Source organism: Sorex fumeus, unplaced genomic scaffold (assembly GCF_029834395.1).
Source record: "Sorex fumeus unplaced genomic scaffold, SorFum_2.1 ptg000045l, whole genome shotgun sequence".
NCBI classification, from domain to species: domain Eukaryota; kingdom Metazoa; phylum Chordata; class Mammalia; order Eulipotyphla; family Soricidae; genus Sorex; species Sorex fumeus.
The window spans coordinates 16,218,815-16,242,458 of NW_026606102.1; the positions used below are offsets into that span (position 1 = coordinate 16,218,815).

General features: G+C 40.5%; 1 protein-coding gene across 1 annotated transcript in view; it reads left to right on the top strand.

The window, feature by feature from the left end:
- FAF1 (Fas associated factor 1) overlaps nucleotides 1-23,644 on the top strand; it is a 431,446-nt gene that overhangs the window by 127,719 nt on the left and 280,083 nt on the right. Inside the window, exons 5-6 of the mRNA XM_056122297.1 lie at nucleotides 1,748-1,839; nucleotides 9,829-9,917. Coding sequence (XP_055978272.1) covers nucleotides 1,748-1,839; nucleotides 9,829-9,917 — 181 coding nt within the window. The remainder of the gene's footprint in view (nucleotides 1-1,747; nucleotides 1,840-9,828; nucleotides 9,918-23,644) is intronic.

Here is a 23,644-nt window from a genome sequence, read left to right on the forward strand (position 1 = left end):
AGGCATTTGTATTTCCATAGAACTTGTTTGGTAGAGACCAAGAGCCCATGCTTACCTTGCGTGTACTTTGCCCTCTTGGTCTAGTTCAGTCCTAACTATTATCTGGCATGTCCTAAAATTCCTCTTTTTCCTCCATCTCCAAAAAATAACTTGGATGGCAAAGGTTCTTCTTACACTCCAGCCCACTTTCAGCATGGGATTTACCACTTTATCAGCATGGAATAATTGTTTTCATTTAACATATAATACTGGTTTTAAAAACATTCTATAATTTATTACATAGGATTAAATTATTTGTTTATATAATATTATAGAATACATCCTGAACGGTGGTCTTTTTAATGTTATAGTCCCATAAATTACCTGATTGGCGTATAAATAGATCTCTAAAAATAGTTGGTGGAACATTGGGAAAATTGTGATTCCTCACTGTTTCCATTAGCATCATTTTCCCTTTTGCCTTTTTACTGTCCAGTATTGTGTCTTTACTATATAGAGTATTGTTAATTTTGGTTTGACTCTCTAGAACTCAGCTCTGTAACTTCAAGTTGTATTTAAGTCTCATCTTCAATAAAACCCTCTTTATTTTAGGGACCAGAGTGATAGTACAGTAGATATGGTACTTGCCTTGCCCTCAGCCAACCTGGGTTTGATCCCTAGTACCCTATATGGTTCCTTTGAGGCTATCAGGAGTAGTCCTTGATACAGAGCCAGGAGGAAGCCCTGAGCACATCCCATATAGTCTCCTGTTCTCAGGGAACTATATAGGATGCTGGAGATTGGACCTGAGTCAGCTTTGTCAAAGGCAAGTGCCCTACCTGCTGTACTATTGCTTTTGCCTGAGACCATGTGTTTTAGTATTTGTATATAGCCTTTGTTAGTAATAAATTTTTTTTGTTATTTCTTTCTATGGGCCGGAGCTATAGCACAGTGGGTAAGGCATCCAAACCAGGTTCGATTCCTCCACCCCTCTCGGAGAGCCCAGCACGCTACTGAGAATATCTCACCTGCACGGCAAAGCCTGGCAAGCTACCCGTGACGTATTCGATATGCCAGAAACAGTAACAACAAGTCTCACAATAGAGACGTTACTAGTGCCCGCTCAAGCAAATCGATGAACAACGGGAGAACAGTGCTACTTTATGGTTGTTTTCTTCTTTCATCTTGCTGTCTTATCTACCTTGGATGTAAAACATAATGTAAAGACAAATGCCTCAAGTTTTATATTTCATCTGTTATTTGTTGTCATTTATGGAGCTTTTTTTGTTGTTGTTGTTGTGGAAACACACTTGACAGTGCCCAGGGGTTACTTCTGGCTCGACACACAGGAAATACTCCTGGCAGTGCTCAGAGGATCATAAGGTTGCCAGGAATGGAACCTAGGTTGGCCTTGTGCAAGAGAAATGCCCCACTTGCTGTAATATCTCTCTAGCCCCTTGTGTAGCACATATTGATTGTTTTAAAAATATACTGTCTTTTCTACCCCTAGTTACTGATATGTGTCTTTAAAACTTGATGCACTTATTATGTAACTAGTTTTATTTTCTAGTCCCTTATAATGCTGAATCTGAGTTCTTCCAAGAGGCAGCTTGGTTTTTGATCAGTATTGGAAATTTGCACTACTTTAGAGTTTTCTTACTCATAAAACAGATATTGTGTATGAAAAAACACTAATGTGAGCCCTCATATATACAAGTGCTGATTATATTATGTTGTAGTAATATTTAGTCTATTTTTATTTATACAGGGGAGATTAAACAGATTCTTGAAAATGAACTTCAGATACCAGTGTCTAAAATGCTGTTAAAAGGTTGGAAGACTGGAGATGTGGAAGACAGCGTGAGTTATTTTGTTTTGTTTTGTCTATTTTGTTGAACCCAAAACTTCACTCATGCAAGGCATGTGACCTACCACTGAGTATTTCTGGCCTTAGAATCTTTAACCTTTGATTCATTTCTTTGTGATGTTTCTGATAGGTTTTGTGCTTGTAAATTATTCGTGAATGCATTTGACATATAAGCATATCTTAGATGTCTAAATAAAATAAAGAAATTTTATTTTATTTTATTATGGTGTTTGGGCCACATGAGGCATTGCTCAAGGCTTACACCTGGCTCTGCACTCTGGAATCACTCCTGGTGGTGCTTGGAGGCCATATAGGATGCCAGATATTGAACCTGGGTTGGTCTTGTGTAAGGCAACTGGTCTCAGGCCCCTACACAAATTTTAGATTGGTAAGATATTTTTAAATTTAATTGCTAGTTAGTGGTATGCTGCATTAAGTCAGAAGATGTTTTTCCTGCATATATCTTTTGGACTTTGTGGACCCCTATTGCTTTCTTGTAACTACTTGATTCTGTTATAATAGCATTGTTAGTGGGAAAGAGACTTTTCCTGCGCTGGTTCTTGAGAATTGTCTGAAAAATTTGCATATCTGAAAAATTTGCATACAAAACACAGAAGATTAAAAATTTGTGTTTAGAGTTTAAGTAGATGGGTCAAGGTCCCTGCCCCAATGACCAGGCCTTTTCTTTACCTGTGAATGATGTTACTTATCCTGTTTCTGGTGCTGCCCTGTTCTGTGTACAACATCCTAGTCCCATCCCATTTTGTCTGCTCACCTCCATTGTATGATGGCTGGGACCTATCCCCGAGTTGCCCTCTCCCAATAAGCTTTCCTAGTCTGAAATTGTGTCCCCAGACTTTTCTCTGACTATCCCAACAGTTCTCTAACATCTTTTCTTTGTTCTCCTCAGTCTCTGGCCATGGGCACATGCATATGAGCTATATCCTTGTGTTCTGTACCTGTTGCTGGGCCTCTTAGCTATACCCAACAACTCCTGTCATCTTGCCCTTACTTTTCTAGTCTCTGGCCATGGCTACGTGTGCATGGGTGAGACTCCTATGCTCAGTTTCTGTCCCTGCCTGGACATCTAAGCCCTGCCGGAATCTGAACTTTCCTGGATATCTAAGCCCTTCCTGTATTCTGCCCCTGTCTGACCTATCAGACCTGCCTCTACCCAGCCATCTGTCTGGTTGTGCAACCCTGCCTGTCCTGCAGCGTGCTCGTGAGCAGGTCCAGAGTGAATGTTGGAGAGCTAAGTCAGCAATTTTCATGGAAGACTTTTACCTAAAGCATTCTTTAATATGATCATATTATTTATTTATTCATTTATTGAGAAACATATGGGTATGAATTTGTCTTGTGTGGAATTTTCAGTTTTTTATAAGGAGACAATTATTTTGAAGATATTTTATTTAACATAATACCCTCCAGTTTTATCCATGTAGCAGATGTTTTTAAAAGCTGTCTTTTATTTATTTGTTTGTTTGTTGTGTTTGGGCCACACCCAAAAGTCTCAGGGGTTACTCCTGACTCTACATTCAGAAATCACTCCTGGTGGTGCTCAGGGGACTATCTGGGATGCTGGGGATTGAATCTGAATTAGCCTGTTCAAAGGCAAGTGCCCTCCCTACCTGCTGTGCTATCGCTTTTGCTTGAGGCTGTGTGTTTTAGTGTTTGTATATAGTCTTTGCTAGAAATAAATTTTTTTGTTACTTCTTTTATGTATTCATTTCCTTATGTAATTTTGGTGATTCATGTACATTCATTTTCTAATTGCTTACACGTATATTTCCAGATTATACTTCCATAGGCTGGAGCGACAGCACAGCAGGGCATTTGCCTTGCACACGGCCAACCTGGCCGATCTGAGTTCAATTCCTCCACCCCTCTCGGAGAGCCCGGCAAGTTACCGAGAGTATCTTGTCCGCACAGAAAAGCCTGGCAACCTCCCCATGACATATTCGATATGTATCGAATCGTATCATATTCAATATGCCAAACACAGTAACAAGTCTCACAATTGAGACGTTACTGGGCCCGCTCAAGCAAATTGATGGTCAATGGATGGACAGTGCTGCAGTGCTATACTTCCATGAATTCATATGTTCAAATTGGTTATTTGTTTTTTTCTATTTATATACCTAAGTAGTGTCATTAACTTAGCATGTTTAAAACTGAACTCTTGATTTTTCCCATGCCTTTATCCACTTGGCTTCTTCAATAAATGGGATTACTTCTTATATAGCCACTGCTATGTAAGTTCTAAAACGTGAACATCAGTTTTTTCCCCCATTTGCTAATGCTTTTGCAAATTCAGTAGATTTTATTTCTAAAATATATCTCAATCTTGACCATTTACAGTAGTCTTAGTGCAACTGTCTGATCCTGACCATTAAAATTCTTGCCTGATCTAGTATCTTTTATTAATCTTACCAACAGCGTCATCAGACTCTTTACACAGATCTCTTTATTTTTATTTTCATTACCATGATTTACAACAACTGTTAGTGATAAGTTTTCATGTATATGGTGTTCGGAGTGTCTTATTTCCCTCTACTGCTGTCTTGTCTCATAATCCCCCTCCCCACAGTTTCTGCTGTTCCTTATCTCACTCCATGGGTAAGCTCTGTTACTTAGATCAGTTCTCAGATTCTATTGCTTTTGGCAATTTGATATTCCCTTACTATGCTTCTTTTTACCCCACATATGTAATAGCTCATACTGTACCTGTCTCTCTCTGGCTAACTTTACTCAACATAATACCCTCCAGTTTTATCCATGTAGCAGCAAATTGCATGATTTCATCTTTTCTTATAGCCAATTCACAGCTTTCTTGAGTTCTCCCAACACTCCTTCACATAGTAGCTGCATTTATCTTTTACAAGCATAAACTGAATTGTGTCACTCTCCTGTGAAAACATAACCTTTTTCCAGAGTACTCTGAATAAAATTCAGGCTGCTGAATATGTTTTAAAGGCATTGTATTAACCTCTGATTTACCTCTACACCTTCACTTTCTAAGCTGTAGGCATAGAAATATTTAATTAATCTATTATGTTTCTTATTTCTTTTAACTTTTATAGGCTCAAGTTCTTTACAACTTTATATGACAGATACTTAACTGCTTGGAATGCTTTACTCCCAGTTCTTCATATGGATGACTTTTTTCCATAAGTCTCATCCTAACCAAACTTTATTCTGAGTCTTTCCTATGTTTTCTTCATCATTAATGTTTACCTTTAGTGGATTGTAACCATTGCAGCATGATGTTATTTCATTTTCTCTTGATCCCACCTTCCCTTCCAGTCATCACTTCATTCCTCTACTTTCCATGATTTCAGAACTTTCCTTAAAGAATTGATTTTTGTTGTAACCGGTTGTGTTCCTCCCATTTTCTTTCAGCTTGCTAGTGCTCATGTCAGTGACCAGTGACCTTATTATTAAGTTACTGATGATCTTATACAGTGTTTTGATTGTTTTCTTTTAATTTTTATTAAGACACCCATGATTTACAAAATTATTCATAATAGAGTTGTTTCAGGCTTACTGTGTTCTAACAGTAGTCCTACCACTAGTGTCCCCCCTCCTTCACTACTGTCCCAGGTTCCTTTCCACCCCCCAGCAGGCATATAGCAGATATGTTTTATATATGCTCCACCAAAACTTAAAAGAACAACAAATGAAATTTTCACAAAGTAAATTAATAAAAATCAATATGTGATGATTGATTGCTAAGCAATTTTAACCAATATAAATGTTAATTTATTATTGAAAATTTCTAAATTACTTAGCAAGCTGGATTAAGGTTTCTTAATCTTGTAGAGGACAACTATATGCACTATTAGAGAGTGTCATGTTCAGTGTTGGGAATTTCATGTTGGCAAGTTTGTCTTGTCCTTTAGTAAAGATCTTTTAACAATTCTTGCAAAACTTGTTTCAAGGGGGCAGAAGTGATAGTTCAGTAGGTATGGCGTTTGCCTTGCATGCAGCTGACTTTATCGCGCATGGACCCCCTAGCCCACCCATCCATGAACACAGAGCCAGGAGCAAGTCCTGAGCATTGCTGAGTGTGGCCCCTCACCAAAACAAACAAACAAAACCAATATTGCTTCAAGGATAAGAATTCCCTAAGCTATTGCTTGTCCTTTCCTCCAAATCTAGTGTGATATAGTATTCTTGGCAAGGTATTAGTTTCATTGAGTGTGTCTTTTTTTTTTTTAATTTTTTAAATGGAATCATCATGAGATATACAGTTACAAAGTTGTTCATGATTGTATTTCAGTCGTATAATCTTCTAACACCCATCCCTTCGACAGTGTGTGTTTCCTTCCATCAGTGTCCCGTTTCCTCCTCACCTTCCCCCCACCACCTTCCTGAGCCTGCTTTTATGGCACTCCCCCACTCCCTTCCTCCCTCTCTTTCTCTCTTCCCTTTCCCCCTCCCTTTTAGGCACTGATTTACAATTACTGTTATGAGAGTTTGTCATGTGTATCACTTTGCCTCCTTTCAGCAGTCAGTTCTTGTCAAGAGTGATCATTTTTAATTATCATTGTCATAATGATCTCTTCTCAGTCCTAACACTCACCCATAATATGTGGTGGCAAGCTTCCTACTGTGGACCTGTCTTCCTGGATCTTGCTTCTGCTGTCTTTGAGTATTATTTGCTTATACCATTATTTTAATCCATAAATGAGTGTAATCATTCTGTGTTTCTCATTTTACTCAGCATGGTACTTTCTATGTTCACTCATGTAGCAATTTCGTGACTTTGTTTTTCCTAGCGTCTGTGTAGTATTTTGTTATATAGATGTAGCGTAGTTTCTTTATCCAGTCTTCTGTTCTTGGGCACTTGAGTTGTTCCATATTCTGGGCACTGTGAATAGTGCTGCAATTAATAGTGCTGCAGGGCCACTAGGGCATATTCTCAGGAGTGGTTTTGCTGAGTTTTATCTACTGTAAAGTAAAAAAAGTAAAGGCCCTCCTGTTGATCGTCGATTTGCTCGAGCGGGCCCAGTAACGTCTCCATTGGAGACTTTGTTGTTACTGTGTCTGGCATATCGAATACTCTCGGTAGCTTGCCGGGCTCTCCGAGAGGGGCGGAGGAATTGAACTCGGGTTGGCCATGTTGGCCGCTTGTAAGGCGAACGCCCTACCGCTGTGCTATCGCTCCAGCCCTATCCTTCCGTAATCGGGCTTGCAAAGTTTCATTTGATAGATCTGCTATACATCTTAAAGACTTTTCTTTGTATGTTTCTTAATCTTTTTTCTTGTAATATTGTGTCTCTGTCTTTGGATTTTGTCATTTTGAGTACGATGTGTCTTGACAGTTTCCTAGTTGATTCTGTTTTTGCTAGGATCCTTTGGTCCACTTGGGTCTCAGTGCTTCTATTCCTCAGCTTTGAGAAAATTCTTATTGATGATTCCTTAAACTATTTTTGTGCCCCAGCATGTGGTCTGTCTTGAAGAATGTTCCATGTTTGTTGGAGAAGAATGTTTATTTGGCTTTTTGAGGATGAAAAGCCCAATTTTTATCTGCTAAACCCCTGTCTTCCATTTCTTCCTTCAAAGCAAGTATTTTCTTACTGAGCTTTGCTCTAGTTAATCTATCAAGGGGTGACAGAGTGGTAGTGAGTCTCCAGATATTATTGTGTTACTGTCAGGGTCTTTCTTCAAGTCTGTTAGCAGTCCTTTTAAGTGTTAGCAGTCATTTTAAGTATTTTGTGGATCTCTCATTAGATGCATGTGTGTGTAGGAGTGTGAATTCTTCCTGATGTGCCTATCCCATAGTCATTAAGAAATTACCTTCACTGTCTCTTAAAACCTTTTCTGTCCTAAAGTCTATGTCATTTGTTACTAGTATGGCCACCTCAGCCTTTTTGAGGCTGTTGTTTGCTTGAAGAATTGTCTTCCAATCTTTGACTTTGAGTTTGTATTTTCTCTGACTATTCATATGTGCATTGAGCAAGTAGGAGGACGATGAGTTTAGTTTTCTAATCCATCCTGCCATTCTTTGTCTCTTAGTTGGTGCATTTAGCCCACTGACATTGATAGAGATTATGGTCAATGAGTTTTTTGCCATCTTTCTGCAGTAATTTGGCATATTTGTGGGACAGCCTGGAGGTTTGGTTTTATTTGATAAATCTAGAGTAAATCCTAAAGATATTCCTGTTTATATTATTTCCTTCTTTGATCTTGGCTGCTTTCAGTATTCGATCTCTGTCTTTAGTTTTGTCATGATTACAATGTGTCTTGGAGTAATTGTATTTTGATTTCTTTTAGCTCGTATACTTCATGCCTCCAGCATCTGGGTGTATGCACTTTTCAGCTCTGGAAACTTCTCCACAATGATGTCTTTGACTGTTGCTTCTTCATCAGAATTACCCTTCCTGGCTCTTTGGGACCATGATGATTCTTACGTTGTTCCTTTTAAATTCACCCCAAAGTGAATGTCTTTGTCTTGTCAACTGCTTGATTATTTTGAGGCTTTCTCCTCATTTTCTGTCTGGAGGTTTTCTACTCATCTTGGAGCTCATGGATTCTGTCCATAGCAGCTGCTACTCTGCTGCCAAGTTTTTCATTTCACCTGCCAAGTTTCTCAGTTCTGTCATTTCTGTTTGTAGATTTCCCACTTTTGCTCTCCTATCCTCTTTTGTTTTAATGGTCATCTGTTCCATCTTTTCTTAGAGCTCCTTATTCATCATCAAAAATTCCTCTTTAAATTCCTTAAAAGCGGAATTTTTTTATTACTTGTTATTACTGGTTGAGTCTTCACGGCTACCATCTTCACTTACTAAGCTTGGTAGGTTCTGCATTGAGTTCCCATTGTGACATTTGCAGTTGATTTTTGTGAGTTTCTGTGTGGCTAGGTGACTACAGTTAGTATTTCTATGTTTGTTCACAGTGAGTTATGGAGAAGTAAAGAAATAAGTAGCTGGTAGCAGCAGGACAGGATCTTGACTGGGGATGGGGGTGGGGGAAAGAGAACGAGTCTGAGTACCAAACTGGGCCCTAGATGCCAACTGCTGCCACTGGGTTCACCTTAGTTCCTGGCTTCTTTAACTGTTGTTTCTTTACAACATTTTTTTTATTGTTCGTCTTAAACTCAACCATATAGTTCTTTGGTATGCTTTTTTTTTTTTTAATTCTAAAGAACTGATTTCCAAAGTTATTGATAGTTGAGTTTTAGTCATATAGTATTTCCACGCCAGTCCCACCGGTGGCAACTTCCCTCCCCCAGTGTTCTCATGTTTCCTCCCACCCCCATCCCTTGCCACATCCCCCACCTGTCACCTTAACAGGCACATTACAATTTTACAGTGGTTGCAGCTGTTTTAGGTCTCATGTTTTCAGTGTTGTTGAGTTTGTGTTTTGGATATACGGCTATACCACTTACTCATTACTGTGGCTGGGAGAGGGAGAGAGGGAAGGAGAAAGAAAAAAGATGAGAGAGAAAAGAAAAAAATTCCAAGGAGTAAAAGTTAAATGACTTCGATAATAAACCATGTTACTTTACCTCTTAGGCAGCATTTCTCCATCTGTAAAATAATTTGAGGGGCCTGAGGGTAGTACTTACTGAGGGCAATACCAGAACCCCTTGATGTCCTCTGAGCCTTGCCAGGAGTGATCCTTGAGTGCAGAGCCTTTTTTTTCCCTCTTGTTTTATTTTAAAATTTATATTATTGATTTTTGATAATATGGGAATGAAATATGATTTGATTGCAAGGATATTTTTCAGGGAAAAAAAGTGAATCCCACTTATCTATTTGTATCTCTGCATAAGCTAAAGGATTTCTATTTTATTTCGCCATTTATGTTTATGCTAATTTATAGATGGGAGAGATAGGTTGCTTGGATTTCTTTTTGATTTTTTTTGCATTACTCAACTTGTTAAAAGATAAAAATTCAGCGATAAAATTTGCAAATTTTCAAGAACAATAAGGAAAAAGTAATAATGCATATCAACAATAATTTTTCTTTTTCAGACGGTCTTGAAATCACTACACTTGCCAAAAAACAACAGTCTTTATGTGCTTACACCAGACTTGCCACCACCATCATCTAGTCATACTAGGTAAGATTTAACTTTTCCAGGGAATCTGAAATTAAGTCTGCTAAATTGCTTTCAGTTGTATCTGTATTAATATCAAATCATGAATTCTTTAAAGCTCTAACTTAACAACAATGGTTAAATTAGTCCAATTTTCAAACTTTTTACTTTGAATTATTTGTTTAATTTCAGTAGTAGAATCTTTTTTTCTAAATAAAACTTTCAGCAAAATCTGTTATGTGAATATTAATCCACATGCGGTCATAGCAATAGTATAACAAGTAGGGTACTTACCTGGCATGTGACTTGCCTGGTTTTGATTCCTGGCACCTCATATCATACCCTGAGCCTTGCTAGGAGCGACAGGAGTGATATTTGAGGACAGAGCCAGGAGTAAACTCTGAGCACCTTTGGGTGTGGCCCAAAACTAATATGTATATGCTCAAATGGTGCTTTTGTTTAAAAGAGCTGGTTTTAAAGTAGAAGTTCCTACAACCCCTTTCTTAGGTTATATAATTATGGCTTATGGAACGTTCAGAAAAGTGCTTAACACTACCAGTTTATTACAACACATATTTTAAAGAGTATATATGAACTGTTAGAAGAGATGCATGGTACCAGATGCAAAAGTGTCTTAACCACATAATCTTTTTTGCTGTAAAACTTTTGCAGTGACACCCAAACTTTGGGTGTTACGTGGATGCATTCTTACTCATCAGTATAGAAGTGCCTCAAACCCTTCAACTATGATGCTTTATGGAGACATTATATAGGCATAAGGAATTAGTGACTGTTAGTGACACTGAAATCAAAAAGGAAAAAAGCAAACAAAAACTTGGGTCAGCTGCGAGCAAGAGAACCCCTAGACTTTCTGCTTCGAGCCATGGCAGGTTCCCAGGTGACAGTAGACTTCTGACACCCAGAGCATGGCTATTTTAACCACGTCTTATTTCTGTGACATAGCGATAGCACAGTGGGTAGGGCGTTTGCCTTGCATGTGGCTGACCCAGGTTCAATTCCTCTGTCCCTCTCAGAGAGCCTGGCAAGCTATCAAGAGTATCCTGCTCGCACGGCAGAGCCTGGAAAGCTCCCCTGGCGTATTCAGTATGCCAAAAACAGTAACAGCAAGTCTCACAATGGAGACGTAACTGCTGCCTGCTTGAGCAAATTGATGAACAACGGGAGGACAGTACTGCAGTGCTAGTGATAAGCTCAACATTTATTCCATTATCCCCAAGGTTAGGTGAAGGTGGAGATGGTGGTGACTAACAGGTTACATACAATTCTATAATCACAGGGTTGGTGTTCCTGATACTCAGCTTCTATCCTGAGAGATTTTCTAAAAGTAATCTTAACAACTCAGACATGGCTAAAAGAGGCTTGTAATGAACAGCAAGCCTCCTTGGTCATTTACATTTTATTCTTACCACTTTGAAAATTACAAGTTTTAGAGTACTTTGAGGGGAGAAGCAAACATACATTTCTTATTGTTAAAGTCATACCTTTACTGGTAGATAATAGCAAGAAAAAAATTAAATTTGGCTTTTTCAAAGTTGAAATCACTGAACTAAAAATAAGTTTAATGTATTCAGTGGTCTTTGTAGGCTATGAATTTAAAGACTGACTTAGTTGCTCTTTTTGCTCTTGGTTGCTGTGTACAAACCAAAAGCTAATGGGAGGTTAAATTTTTGCATGCTTTTGCAAGTAACCAAGAAAACTTGTGATTATAGTAACTTTGGTATAAATATCAGATGAGAGTAAGTTAATCGAAGAGTTAAATAGATTTATCCATCTAGTCAAGTAGAACATCATTTTGTAGGTTGAGTAGAGTCACTCATTTTATGTCCACATAGTTACAAAAGAATAGTAGGGCACCATACGGTAGAATCTATTTTTTTTTTAATAGCATGATTATTTTTTTTTTTATTTCTTTATTGAATCACCGTGGGAAAGGTTACAAAGCTTTCAGGTTTAGGTCTCAGTCATGCAAATATCAAACACATTTCCCTTTACCAAAACTTATTTTTTACCATGAAGAACCCCAATAAAACCCCACCCCCCACCCCTCCCAGTCCCTGTGGGGCAGATGAATTCTAGTTAACACTCTATCTGTTTTGATTAGATTCATTGTTTCAATAAAAGATTCACCACTATTATTTAGAGTTTACCCCCCCCCCCCCCCCCCAAATCAGACATGCTGAAAAAGCATTGTGAAGTGATTTGCTTTCTACAGCTGGGTTCAAGAATTAAATGTTGGTTTTGGATTTCTGCTATTTTACTTATTGACCCTGGAAGTATTTCTACTGAAAGTCAGATAGTTAAGAATTGGTTTCTGTGCACTGGAGACGTGGCCGTGCTGGAGAGCCGCTAGTGGGGGGCAACTGGTGGCCTCGGTAGGGCGTGAAGGGCGGACCGAAACGCCCCCCTTCCCATGAGGTTTTAGTCGCCCCCACTACCCCGGCTCATACCTGCTGTCCACAAGGCTCCCATGCGGCCGCCATCTTTCTTTCCAGAGAGGAGAAGGCGACTGGGGCAACACCCTTTCCCCTCTGGACAGACCTGATGGCCTGGATTAACGCATAGTCCATTCACTTTTCTGCTCCAAGCTGCCGGGTTCTGCATTAAGTCCTTGTGCTTCTGGGGCCGTGGCCGTGCTGGAGAGCCGCTCGCGGGGGGCAACTGGTGACCTCGGTAGGGCGTGAAGGACGGACCGGAACGCCCCCCTTCCCATGAGGTTTTAGTCGCCCCCACATCCCCGGCTCATACCTGCTGTCCACAAGGCTCCCATGTGGCCGCCATCTTTCTTTCCAGAGGGAGGAGGGCGGAAGGGACCAACACCCTTTCCCCTCTGGGCAGACATGATGGCCTGGATTAACGCATAGTCCTTTCACTTTTCTGCTCCAAGCTGCTGGGTTCTGCATTAAGTCCTTGTGCTTCTGGGGCTGTGGCAGTGCTGGAGAGCCGCTCATAGGGGGGCAACTGGTGACCTCGGTAGGGCGTGAAGGGCGGACCGAAACGCCCCCCTTCCCATGAGGTTTTAGTCGCCCCCACACCCCTGGCTCATACCTGCTGTCCACAAGGCTCCCATGCGGCCACCATCTTTCTTTCCAGAGAGGAGAAGGCGACTGGGGCAACACCCTTTCCCCTCCAGACAGACCTGATGGCCTGGATCAACGCATAGTCCGTTCACTTTTCTGCTCCAAGCTGCCGGGTTCTGCATTAAGTCCTTGTGCTTATGGGGCTGTGGCCATGCTGGAGAGCTGCTCGCGGGGGGCAACTGGTGACCTCAGTAGGACGTGAAGGACGGACCGGAACGTCCCCCTTCCCATGAGGTTTTAGTCGCCCCCACTCCCCCGGCTCATGCCTGCTGTCCACAAGGCTCCCGTGTGGCCGCCATCTTTCTTTCCAGAGAGGAGAGGGCGAATGGGGCAACACCCTTTCCCCTCCGGACAGACCTGATGGCCTGGATCAACGCATAGTCCGTTCACTTTTCTGTTCCAAGCTGTCGGGTTCTGCATTAAGTCCTTGTGTTTCTGGGGCCGTGGCCATGCTGGAGTGCCGCTCGCGGGGGGCAACTGGTGACCTCAGTAGGACGTGAAGGACGGACCGGAACGTCCCCCTTCCCATGAGGTTTTAGTCGCCCCCACTCCCCCGGCTCATACCTGCTGTCCACAAGGCTCCCATGCAGCCGCCATCTTTCTTTCCAGAGAAGAGAGGGCGAATGGGGCAACACCCTTTCCCCTCCGACAGACTTGATGGCCTGGATCAACGCATAGTCCGTTCACTTTTCTAATAGCAGCATTATTAAATGGACTTATCACAGTGTCTTTCTGGGCTAATGGAAATGGTCTTCATTGCCTTTTTACTGACCTTAGTTTGATTGCAAATTGCACAACTTCTAGGCAAGGTTATGTAACTCCTAGACAACCTACAGTGCTTATGAAATGCTATGTTTATTGGAGAAAGAGTACTTCTTGTGGCAGAAAGGTAGCCTTTCCTAGTTGACTTTTTGGGTATTTACCAAGTTACAATTCTGCTCTTTCCTGTGTTGAAATAGTAAGAACCTAAAAGCTAAAGCTTAGAAACCAAAGAGGATAGAGTATTTGGGTGGAGGGAATAGATACATGTAGACACTTCTGCTAATGAAAAGAATAGCACAGTAGCACTGTAGCATTGTCCTCCCATTGTTCATTGATTTGCTCTAGCGGGCATCAGTAATGTCGCCATTGTGAGACTTCTTGTTACTGTTTTTGGCATATTGAATATGCCATAGGAACTGCAGGCGGGATATTCTCGGCAGCTTGCCTGGCTCTCCAAGAGGGACAGAGGAATTGAACCCGGGTTTGCTGCGTGCAAGGCAAACGCTCTGCCTGCTGTGCTATCACTGCAGCCACTGCTTAGAATAATAAAGTAAAATCAACATTGAGAAATAACTTTAACCACAAATCTGCATAATATAAGAAAAGTTGTGTCTTTGAGTGATCTAATGAGTTGAACAAATAAAAGCATACCAGCTCTTTTTTTTTTTTAATGTAGGAGTACTGCTATTTATTCAGCCATTGATTAGCTGATTGAATTGGGCATGAACTCCACCTTACTTTTTTTTTCATTTTTTATAATTTTATTTATTGAATCACCGTGAGAGCAGTTACAAAGCTTTCGGATCTAAGTCTCGGTCATACAATGAAACACCCGTACCTTCACCAGTGCCCATTCTCCACCACCAAAAACCCCAGTCTACCCCCATCCCACACCCTCCCCCTATCTGTGGGGCAGATGATTTCCATATCTCTCTCTCCCTACTTTGATCACGTTCAATATTTCGACACCAGACCCACCATTATTATTTGAGATTTTACCCCAACACTCAGATCTGCTGAAAAGGCAATAGTAGACAATTTGTGTTCGATTGCTGGTTATAAATAACATATGATGTCGTGTGGCTGCAGTAGGGCCATGTGATTTTGAAATTCTGAAATTTTAACACTTAAATCTGGAGGGATTTCTGCCAAAACCTGCTGGGTTTTGAGATTTGCTCCTGAGTCTCTGGGATCATGGCCGTTGAGCAGCTTGATCAGGAGCCAGAGAGACCGTTCGTGGGCGATGACTTGGGGTCTCGTTGGGGTGGGGAGAATAGGCCTGACTCCACCCCCATCCCGTGAGGCCCAACAAGTTTCGTCACTGTGGGCCCAAGCCTGACTGTCCAATGGCTTCTGGAGGATGACGGCCACCGAGCCGCCACGGGGCATCAGACAGAGGGACAACACCTTTTCCTCCCTGGGGTGACCCGGCGACAGTAATGTACTGTGGAGTCCGGATGCATTTCTGCCAAAATCCACTGGATTTTGTGATTTGTTTCTGAGTCTCTGGAATCGTGGCCATTAAGCAGCTTGATCAGGCGACAGAGAGGCTGTTTGTGGGCGATGACTTGGGGTCTTGTTGGGGTGGGGAGGACAGGACCGACTCCACACCCATCCCATGAGGCCCTGCGTGTCTCATCACTGCGGGCCCAATCCTGACTGTCCAGTGACCTCTGAAGGATGGCAGCCCCGGGGCCGCCGAGGGGAACAGACCGAGACACAAAACCTATTCCTACCTGGATTGGCCCAGCTCTGGTAACCTACTGCAGGGACCAGACGCATTACTGCCAAAAGCCGCTGGGTTTCAAGATTTGTTTCTGACTCTCCGATATCATGTCCATCAAGCAGTTCAGTCAGGAACCAGAAAGATTATGCCTCCAATTATATAGCTGAGCCGGAGGTGGTTTGTGGGTTTGTTTCCCACATACCTAACTTTTGGCCGTTTACTTTCTTGGTAAACTTTGCCCCAAGTTTTTGGGGTCTGGCCAAAGGCACAGCAACAATTTTGGGGTATCTGGAAGTCTAAAGGCGCCATCAGGCTGCTGATGCACTTGCCTCACAGGTACAGATTGACCTGCTGGTGGCACCATATCCCCAAAGGCATGCCAGTTCTTAGGTGTAAAATTAACCAAGAATAGTCAGAGGTGAAAAAAATGACAAAAAAAAAATAGAATTTAAAAGGACTGGCACCAGAAGGCATTAAAGCTTTTTTAAAAGCAATGAGCTGGGGCCAGAGTGATAGTACAGTAGGCAGGGTGCTTGCCCTGCATGCAGTCAGCCTGAGTTCAACCCCTGGCATCTCTGATCCACTGAGCATGGGGCCAGGAGTAGTTCTTTGAGTGCAGAGCCAATAGTAAACCCTGAGGATTGCTGGGTGTGGCCCAAAAACAAACAAACAAAAAGGTAAAATAGCTAAATCACTGTGTAGCAGCAGATAATGAGACCAATATAATCTGAATGAAAAGGGGGGATAAAAATATATACATACATACATACATATATACATATAATTAGACTAAGCTGAAAAGCATAGTATATTAGTGAAAAACAGTTGGCTTATGGAATAAGTATAACTAGAGAACCATTTGGAAAGCTGGATCCATATTATACCTCTATACATTGCTCAAAGATGAAGGATCTTGGGAAACACAGGAATGTTAGAAAAAGCTATCTGCAAGGCTTTTTAGCTCAAATTGGGAGAAATGTGTCAAACTATGACATCAGAAAGAAAAAGCTGATAAAAGACAACCAAGGCAATGATATTTATATTAATATTTTAAACAGTCCCTACCTTTCTCTCACAAGAAGAGTCTGGCCAGAGCAAAAGACATGCATGTTTTGTAAAATTTTTGTAAAAAAAAAAGCGGGGGGGGGGGGTCATTATGTTTGTCACAGGGGTAAGTGAAAAGTAATACTGCAATAAAGAGTTCTGGCTGTGCAATTTATATTGAAACTGTTTAAATTCACTTTCAAGGGGAAACGGAAGATGAGTTTCTATACTTTAAGTTGCAGGCATTTTCAAAAGTTTGGTTACATTTTGAAATTGTGCCACAAATGCAGGCCAATTTTTATTTTTCCCGATTTTAGAGATTAAGGCCAGGATTCAAGCATGCTAGGCATATACTGTACAACTGAGCCACATCCCCACCCATGTCAAGACTCTGCTGTGCAGGTGGGATGCTCTCAGTAGCTTGTCGGGCTCTCTAAGATTGGGATGGAAGAATCGACCCCCAGGTCGGCCTTATGCAAGGATAATGCCCTACCTGCTGTGCTGTTGCTCCAGCCCAAGTGTAGTACCTCGGTTTAGTACCAAGTTTAGTGCCTCTGTTTTACACATGAAGAATTGAGATGTTTAGAAGAGTTTTATGCATTGTTCAAGGTTAATGATACTTCTGATTCTGAAGTCTCCATTGTCTGTAGTTTTTAGACTCTTGACACATATGAAACTTTAAAGAGGTCTTCCTTTTATTAAAAAAAAATCTTGTAATTTGTCAATGTAAAGTCCTTAAAGGTCATTTATATACATTATCTCACTTATTGTCGTTTTTAAAGAATATTCATAAAATTTCAGTGTGTGAATTTATTAAGAACACTATAATCGCTTAGTAAACTGTTATAGAAAATAATAGGATCTTAATTACTGCTTACAAATCATTTATTTTAACTTCATGGTTTAGTGAAGAATATAGACAAGTATATACAAGTATCTTACAAGTATATACAAGTATACAGTTATACACAAGTATATAGACAAGTATATAAACTATATTCTAAGAAAACAAGTTTTTCTTAACTTAATTTTACTACCACTAGGGGGTGCTTGGTAATTGAGTCTTTGTTTTTATACTATCTTTTTTCAAAAAGAAGAGAAAGCTAAGAGTATCACAGTTACAATATGAATATCTGTAATTGAATTATTTGTAGAGTTACATTCTTTTCAGGAAACAGTTTCAAGCTTAATGAGAATTTGCATGCAAACACTTTAATTTTTGTTTGTTTGTTTGTTTGTTTGCACAAGCCAAGACTTCACACATACAGGACAGGCACTCTACTACTGAGCCGTATCACCCAACCTAATAATTTTTTTCAATGAATCACATTTTATTAATTAAATGAAACATGGTGGAAGCAATATCCTTAAGACACATCGTCAAAGTATATTATAAATCATAGTAAAATTATAAAGGGGAAACATCTCTATCCACAGGAGTTTTATAACTTATTCATTAAAAGTATTAGACTTTTTTTTTTCTTTTTGGCTCACTGCCAGCAATGCTCAGGGGCTATTCCTGACTTTGCACTCAGGAATTACTCCTGGCAGTGCTCAAGGATGCCAGGGACCGAACCTGGGTCAGCTGTGGGGAAGGCAAATACCCTACCCACTGTGCTACCACTCTGGTCCCAGTATTAGACTTCCCTAATTCATCTTTTAACAGAGATTTTGTTTTGATATCATTTAGTTTTTATATTCAGTCTGCTGGGCTGGAGTGATAGCACAGCGGTAGGGCGTTTGCCTTGCCCACAGCCAACCGGGCCAAGCCGGTTCAATTTGTCCACCCCTCTCGGAGAGCCTGGCAAACTACCGAGAGTATCTCGCCCACACAGCAAAGCCTGTCAAGCTACCCGTGACGTATTCGATATGCCAAACACAGTAACAACAAGTCTCAAAATGGAGATGTTACTGGGCCTGCTTGAGCAAATTGATGAACAACAGGAGGACAGTGACAGTGATTCAGTCTGCTACTGAGGTTGTTTCATCCAATAAATTTTTCTCTTTACTTTTTCTAAAGGTTATTGTTGCTGAGACATCTGTTCTCGCATTTCATCTTACTTGTACCTTCTCCCCAACATCTATTCTCATCTTCAGTTACTCTTTTTTTCTCTTTTTGGACCACACCTGGTGATGCACAGGGGTTACTTCTGGCTCATGCACTCAGGAATTACTCCTAGCAGTGCTTGGGGGACTGTATGGGATGCTGGGAATCAAATCCGGGTCGACCGCTTGCAAGGCAAATGCTCTACTCGTGCTATTGCTCTAGCCCCTTAAGCCTTCTGTTACTTTTTAGTGGATAGGGTGTTTGCCTTGCACACAGCTGACCCAGGTTTGATTCTTCTGTCCCTCTCGGAGAGCCCCGCAAACTACCGAGAGTATCTCACCCGCACAGCAAAGTCTGGCAAGCTACCCGTGATGTATTTGATGTGCCAAAAACAGTTACAACAAGTCTCACAGTTTGTTGTTTGACGTTGTTGGTGCCTGCTCGAGCAAATTGATGAACAACGGGAGGACAGTGCTACAATGCTACAGTATCATGTACTTTATTTTAATTTATTTTGTTTAAAATTATTTTTTATTATAGTTTAAGAGGGCTGGAGCGATAGCATTGCAGGTAGGGCATTTGCCTTGCATGCGGCCGACCTAGGTTCTATTCCTCCGCCCCCCTCAGAGAGCCCTGCAAGCTACTGAGAGTATCTCGCCCACACCACAAAGCCTGGCAAGCTACGTGTGAGGTATTCAATATCCCAAAAGCAGTAACAGTGAGTCTCACAATATGTTGTGAGATGTTACTGGTGTCCGCTTGAGCAAATCGATGAAAAACGGGAGGACAGTGCTACAGTGCTAGTTTTAGAAGCATGGTTATACTAGTGTTAACATTTACAGTTTTGATGTATAAAGTTACTGCTTCTCCCCCACCAGAGTGCCCAAGACCTTTCACCACTGTCCATGTGTTACACTTCTAGCCCATCTCTTCCCCTGAAGTCTCTTTATCCACAATTTTTCTTTCTGTTGTTTCAGTTACCTGCAGACCAAAAATACTACATTAGGCTAGGGGAGAGACAACATTCACAGAATTTTTATTATAGTATGTTATTATAGTTGTTCCATTTTGTTACTGGTCATTTTTGCTAGTTTGTTGCTGTGCCTGACATTTTATCATAGGTATGCTATGTGTAGGAAAAATCGCTCGATATAGGGTCAGTACTGTGATTTCAGGTATTTGCTAGGTATCTTAAAGTGTATTCCTTACAGAGAATACTCCTTATGGAGAATTCTTGCTCTTTTTTCTTTCTTTTTAATACAATCTTCCTCTGAATTTAAAATACACACACACACACACACACACACACACACACACACACACACACACGCAGCCTCTGCAGATTAAAAGGAGGACCTTTTGTAAATATATATTGTCAATTGGGACATCAGCAGAACTTTGGAAAGGGGATGAGCAGCATTTCATCCTTGGACCCTTGTGTTGAACTGCTAGCTAGTTGACCATGTCCCACCAGTGAGTCCCTGGGCCTCCTGAGCACTGTTTGGAAGTCCCCTTCCCCCAAAAAAGAATTCTGGAGGTGGAGAGGGAGGCACAGTTCAGTTCATAACAGGGAGGGTAGGATGGAGCCCAGGGATTTAGTGTTAAATTGTAATTAGTAGGTTTAGAGCAAGAATTAATTGGAGAATGAGAATATATGAGATATCAAAATTGAGAATAATTCTTCGTTATAGATTTTCAATAGATTTTCAGATGTGTTATAGTAATGATGATTAAAAATTAGAAATGACACTGAACTAGAACATAGATAGTGTTAACAAGAACAAAAGTATTAAGAAAGTATGAAGCAAATGTAATCAATAAGTGACATATGCTATAACTAGTATTTTTGAAAGCCTTTTTGCCAAACCCTTTATGTCCATTATTCTATAAAAATCTGATAGTAAATTATAAATAGGTATTATTACCTATATTTTGCTGATGGAAAATTGAATTAATGATATAGAAGAAGCTTCAGGATCCTTATTAACTTTAGTTCATATTATAGAAAAGCAAGAAACCCCCAAAACCCAAAGAATTAATGCATATTATAGAAAAGTATAAACCTAGATATATACATGTTATAAGTAAAGGAGATAAACAAAAAAGAAAATAGCCTGAATACTTTAAGAAGAGATAGAGAATGAGAAAACTAAACTAATACATCATCAAGTAGTAATATGAAAAAGAAGCACAGGAAAATAGGGACAGTAGAAAACAAAAAATAGAACAGAAAAATAAAATAGAACAGGAAACAAACCAAATATATATAGATTGCAATAAATATCACTTTAAACTTTAAGCTGGAGCGATAGCACAGCGGGTAGGGCGTCTGCCTTGCACGCAGCCAACATGGCCGACCCGAGTTCGATTCCTCCGCCCCTCTCGGAGAGCCCGGCAAGCTACCGAGAGTATTTGATATGCCAGACACAGTAACAACAAAGTCTCCAATGGAGACGTTACTGGGCCCGCTCGAACAAATCGATGATCAACGGGAGGGCCTTTACTTTACTTTACTTATCACTTTAAACTTTAATGATAGAAGTTCCCAAAGAGGAATTGAAAGAGCTATGCTTGGAACATCACGTTTCACTCAAATGAGAGAAAGAATCCAGAGTTCCAACCTCCTTCAACGATCAAAAATCAGGGACGGTGTCTCGTTTGCCAAGGCATCAAAAATCAGATGGGCTGGTCACGTAATGAGATTTAAAGATGACCATTGGACTAGAGCTGTTACCGACTGGATTCCATGGGATGTCAAAAGACTGTGTGGCCGCCCACCTACCAGATGGTCAGACTTCCTCATCAAGATCATGAATGATCAGTTTGAGGCTCTTCATGTTCCTAGAGCGAACAGACGCCATTGGGCTACACTAGCATGCGACAGGGACAAATGGAGACATTGCTGGTGCGCGCTCGAGCAAATCGATGATTAACAGGAAGTCAAGTGATCAAGTGATAGAAGTTCTCAAATATGATTGTAAAAGTTGTTAGCTATATATTGTTGCCAGAGAAATATCTTTTAAAGAAATGACTGAGGAAAGAAATGGACAGGGTAGGGCTTATAACTCAAAGGACTGGAGCACATGCTTTGCAAGGGGCAGGAGCACAATTGGAAACAGACCGTAACACTGCAGCAGTAGCAGCCCCTAATCATCACTGGGTAGCACTGTAGCACACTGTAGCAGTCTTCTCCCGTTGTTCATCGATTTGCTCGAGCGGGCCCAGTAGCGTCTCCATTGTGAGACTTGTTACTGTGTTTGGCATATCGAATACGTCACAGGTAGCTTGCTGGTTTTGCTCTGCGGGCGAGATACTCTTGGTAGCTTGCCGGGCTCTCTGAGAGGGGCGGAGGAAGTGAATCTGGGCGGACTGGGTCAGCTGCGTGCAAGGCAAACACCCTGCTTGGGTATGGCCCCAAATGAAGAGAAAAGAAAGGGATAGAAAATGATACTTTAGATTTGTAAACCAAGTACTGCTGCAAATAATGTAATATGGCAAAATCACATAAAATTGAACTTAAGAAATAGCATCAAGGGTGATTTTCCAAGAAGATATGATAATTATGAACTTGTGGACACAAACCTACAAAACCTGATAGAACAAACTGAAATACATAAACCACAATTATATGCAAACATCTTTTATTAACTAATGAATTAATCAATAAATCTTCATAGTCCCTATAAAATTTGATTTATCTAATTAAATACACATGAAATACTCACGATATTGACATATACTACAACACAAAGTCAGTATCCAAAAAGCAATACTGTACTGACTCAATTCTCTATTACATAGTAAAATTAAAAGTGAACTAAAATTTATGAGATCTATGACTTTCTGAATATGAATATAAAAATTTTACTTCAAACTAACATATGGGTAAATATGAAATCAGAACTTTAACCATTTGATTTAGAAGTGAACATAAAAATGAAAGTACTAGATACTAAACTAATATAGGAGAAATGATAGTAACTTTATGCCATAATTTGAAGAAAAGAAAGAAAAGAAAGCAGTTGAATTGTTTCTTTAAGAAAATAATAAGTAATTCTGAATGAAATGGAAGGAGGGACTGAATACAGAAATGTATAGAGATAATTGACGGAATAATTTGCTTTTGAAAAACCAAGACAATAAATCAAGTGAGCACAATTAACTGAATTTGTCGGCAAAATTTTACACTTCCCTTTGTTTTGTCTCTATGGTTTTCATACAAACATAGTATATTTCCTTTCCTCCAACCTCCCTTTTCTGTTTCTTCCACCTTGTGTTTAGGTCTTTCTACTGTCTCTCTCCTCCTCCTTCTCCCCAGCCCCCCATTATCCCAAACTAAAGAGTCTGTTGGACTTTTTCTCCAGCCCCAAGTATGCTTTTTAAATAGCATCCTACTTCTGTTGCCCAACCACTTCTTTTTGTTTTGTTTTGTTTTGGGGCCACACCCAGTGCTGCTTAGGGATTACTCCTGGCCCTGCACTCAGGAATCACTCTTGGGGGGTTCAGGGGAATGTTTGAGATGCTGGGGATCGAACCCTGATCAGCCACTTGTAAAGCGAGCACCCTACCTGCTATATTATCCACCACTTCTTGAACTTTGTACAGATTTTTAATACTTGTGATGTTTTCTCTCCTTTGTTTATAACCTGCAATTGTGTGTGTATGTAGTTTTCTTTTAACACAAAAAGAGTCATATTATGAGAGTGCTGAGAACGAGAGAAAAACAATCATTTATGCTAATTCCATTTTATGACTGGCAGAACTGAAGTGCTACAACAGAACATTGAAAAGTCCATTAAATCTTAGTTTTTTCATTCAGAATGCTCAGGATGATAAATTCTGTTTCTCAGGGTTTAAGAGGAGCGAGCAGTATGAGTCAGAGCCCGGGAAGATAGCGCAGAGGGCTGGAGTGCATGCCTGGCGTGCATAAGACTCTAAGTTTGACTCTGTTCACTACATACCTTCCCAAGCACCATATAGACCTGGTATCCATCAAGCACTGTCAAGGTGACCCTATTGCTCCTGGGGAGTGCTCTTGGACCCCATAAACACACAACTTGTGAGTCCCTCAAAT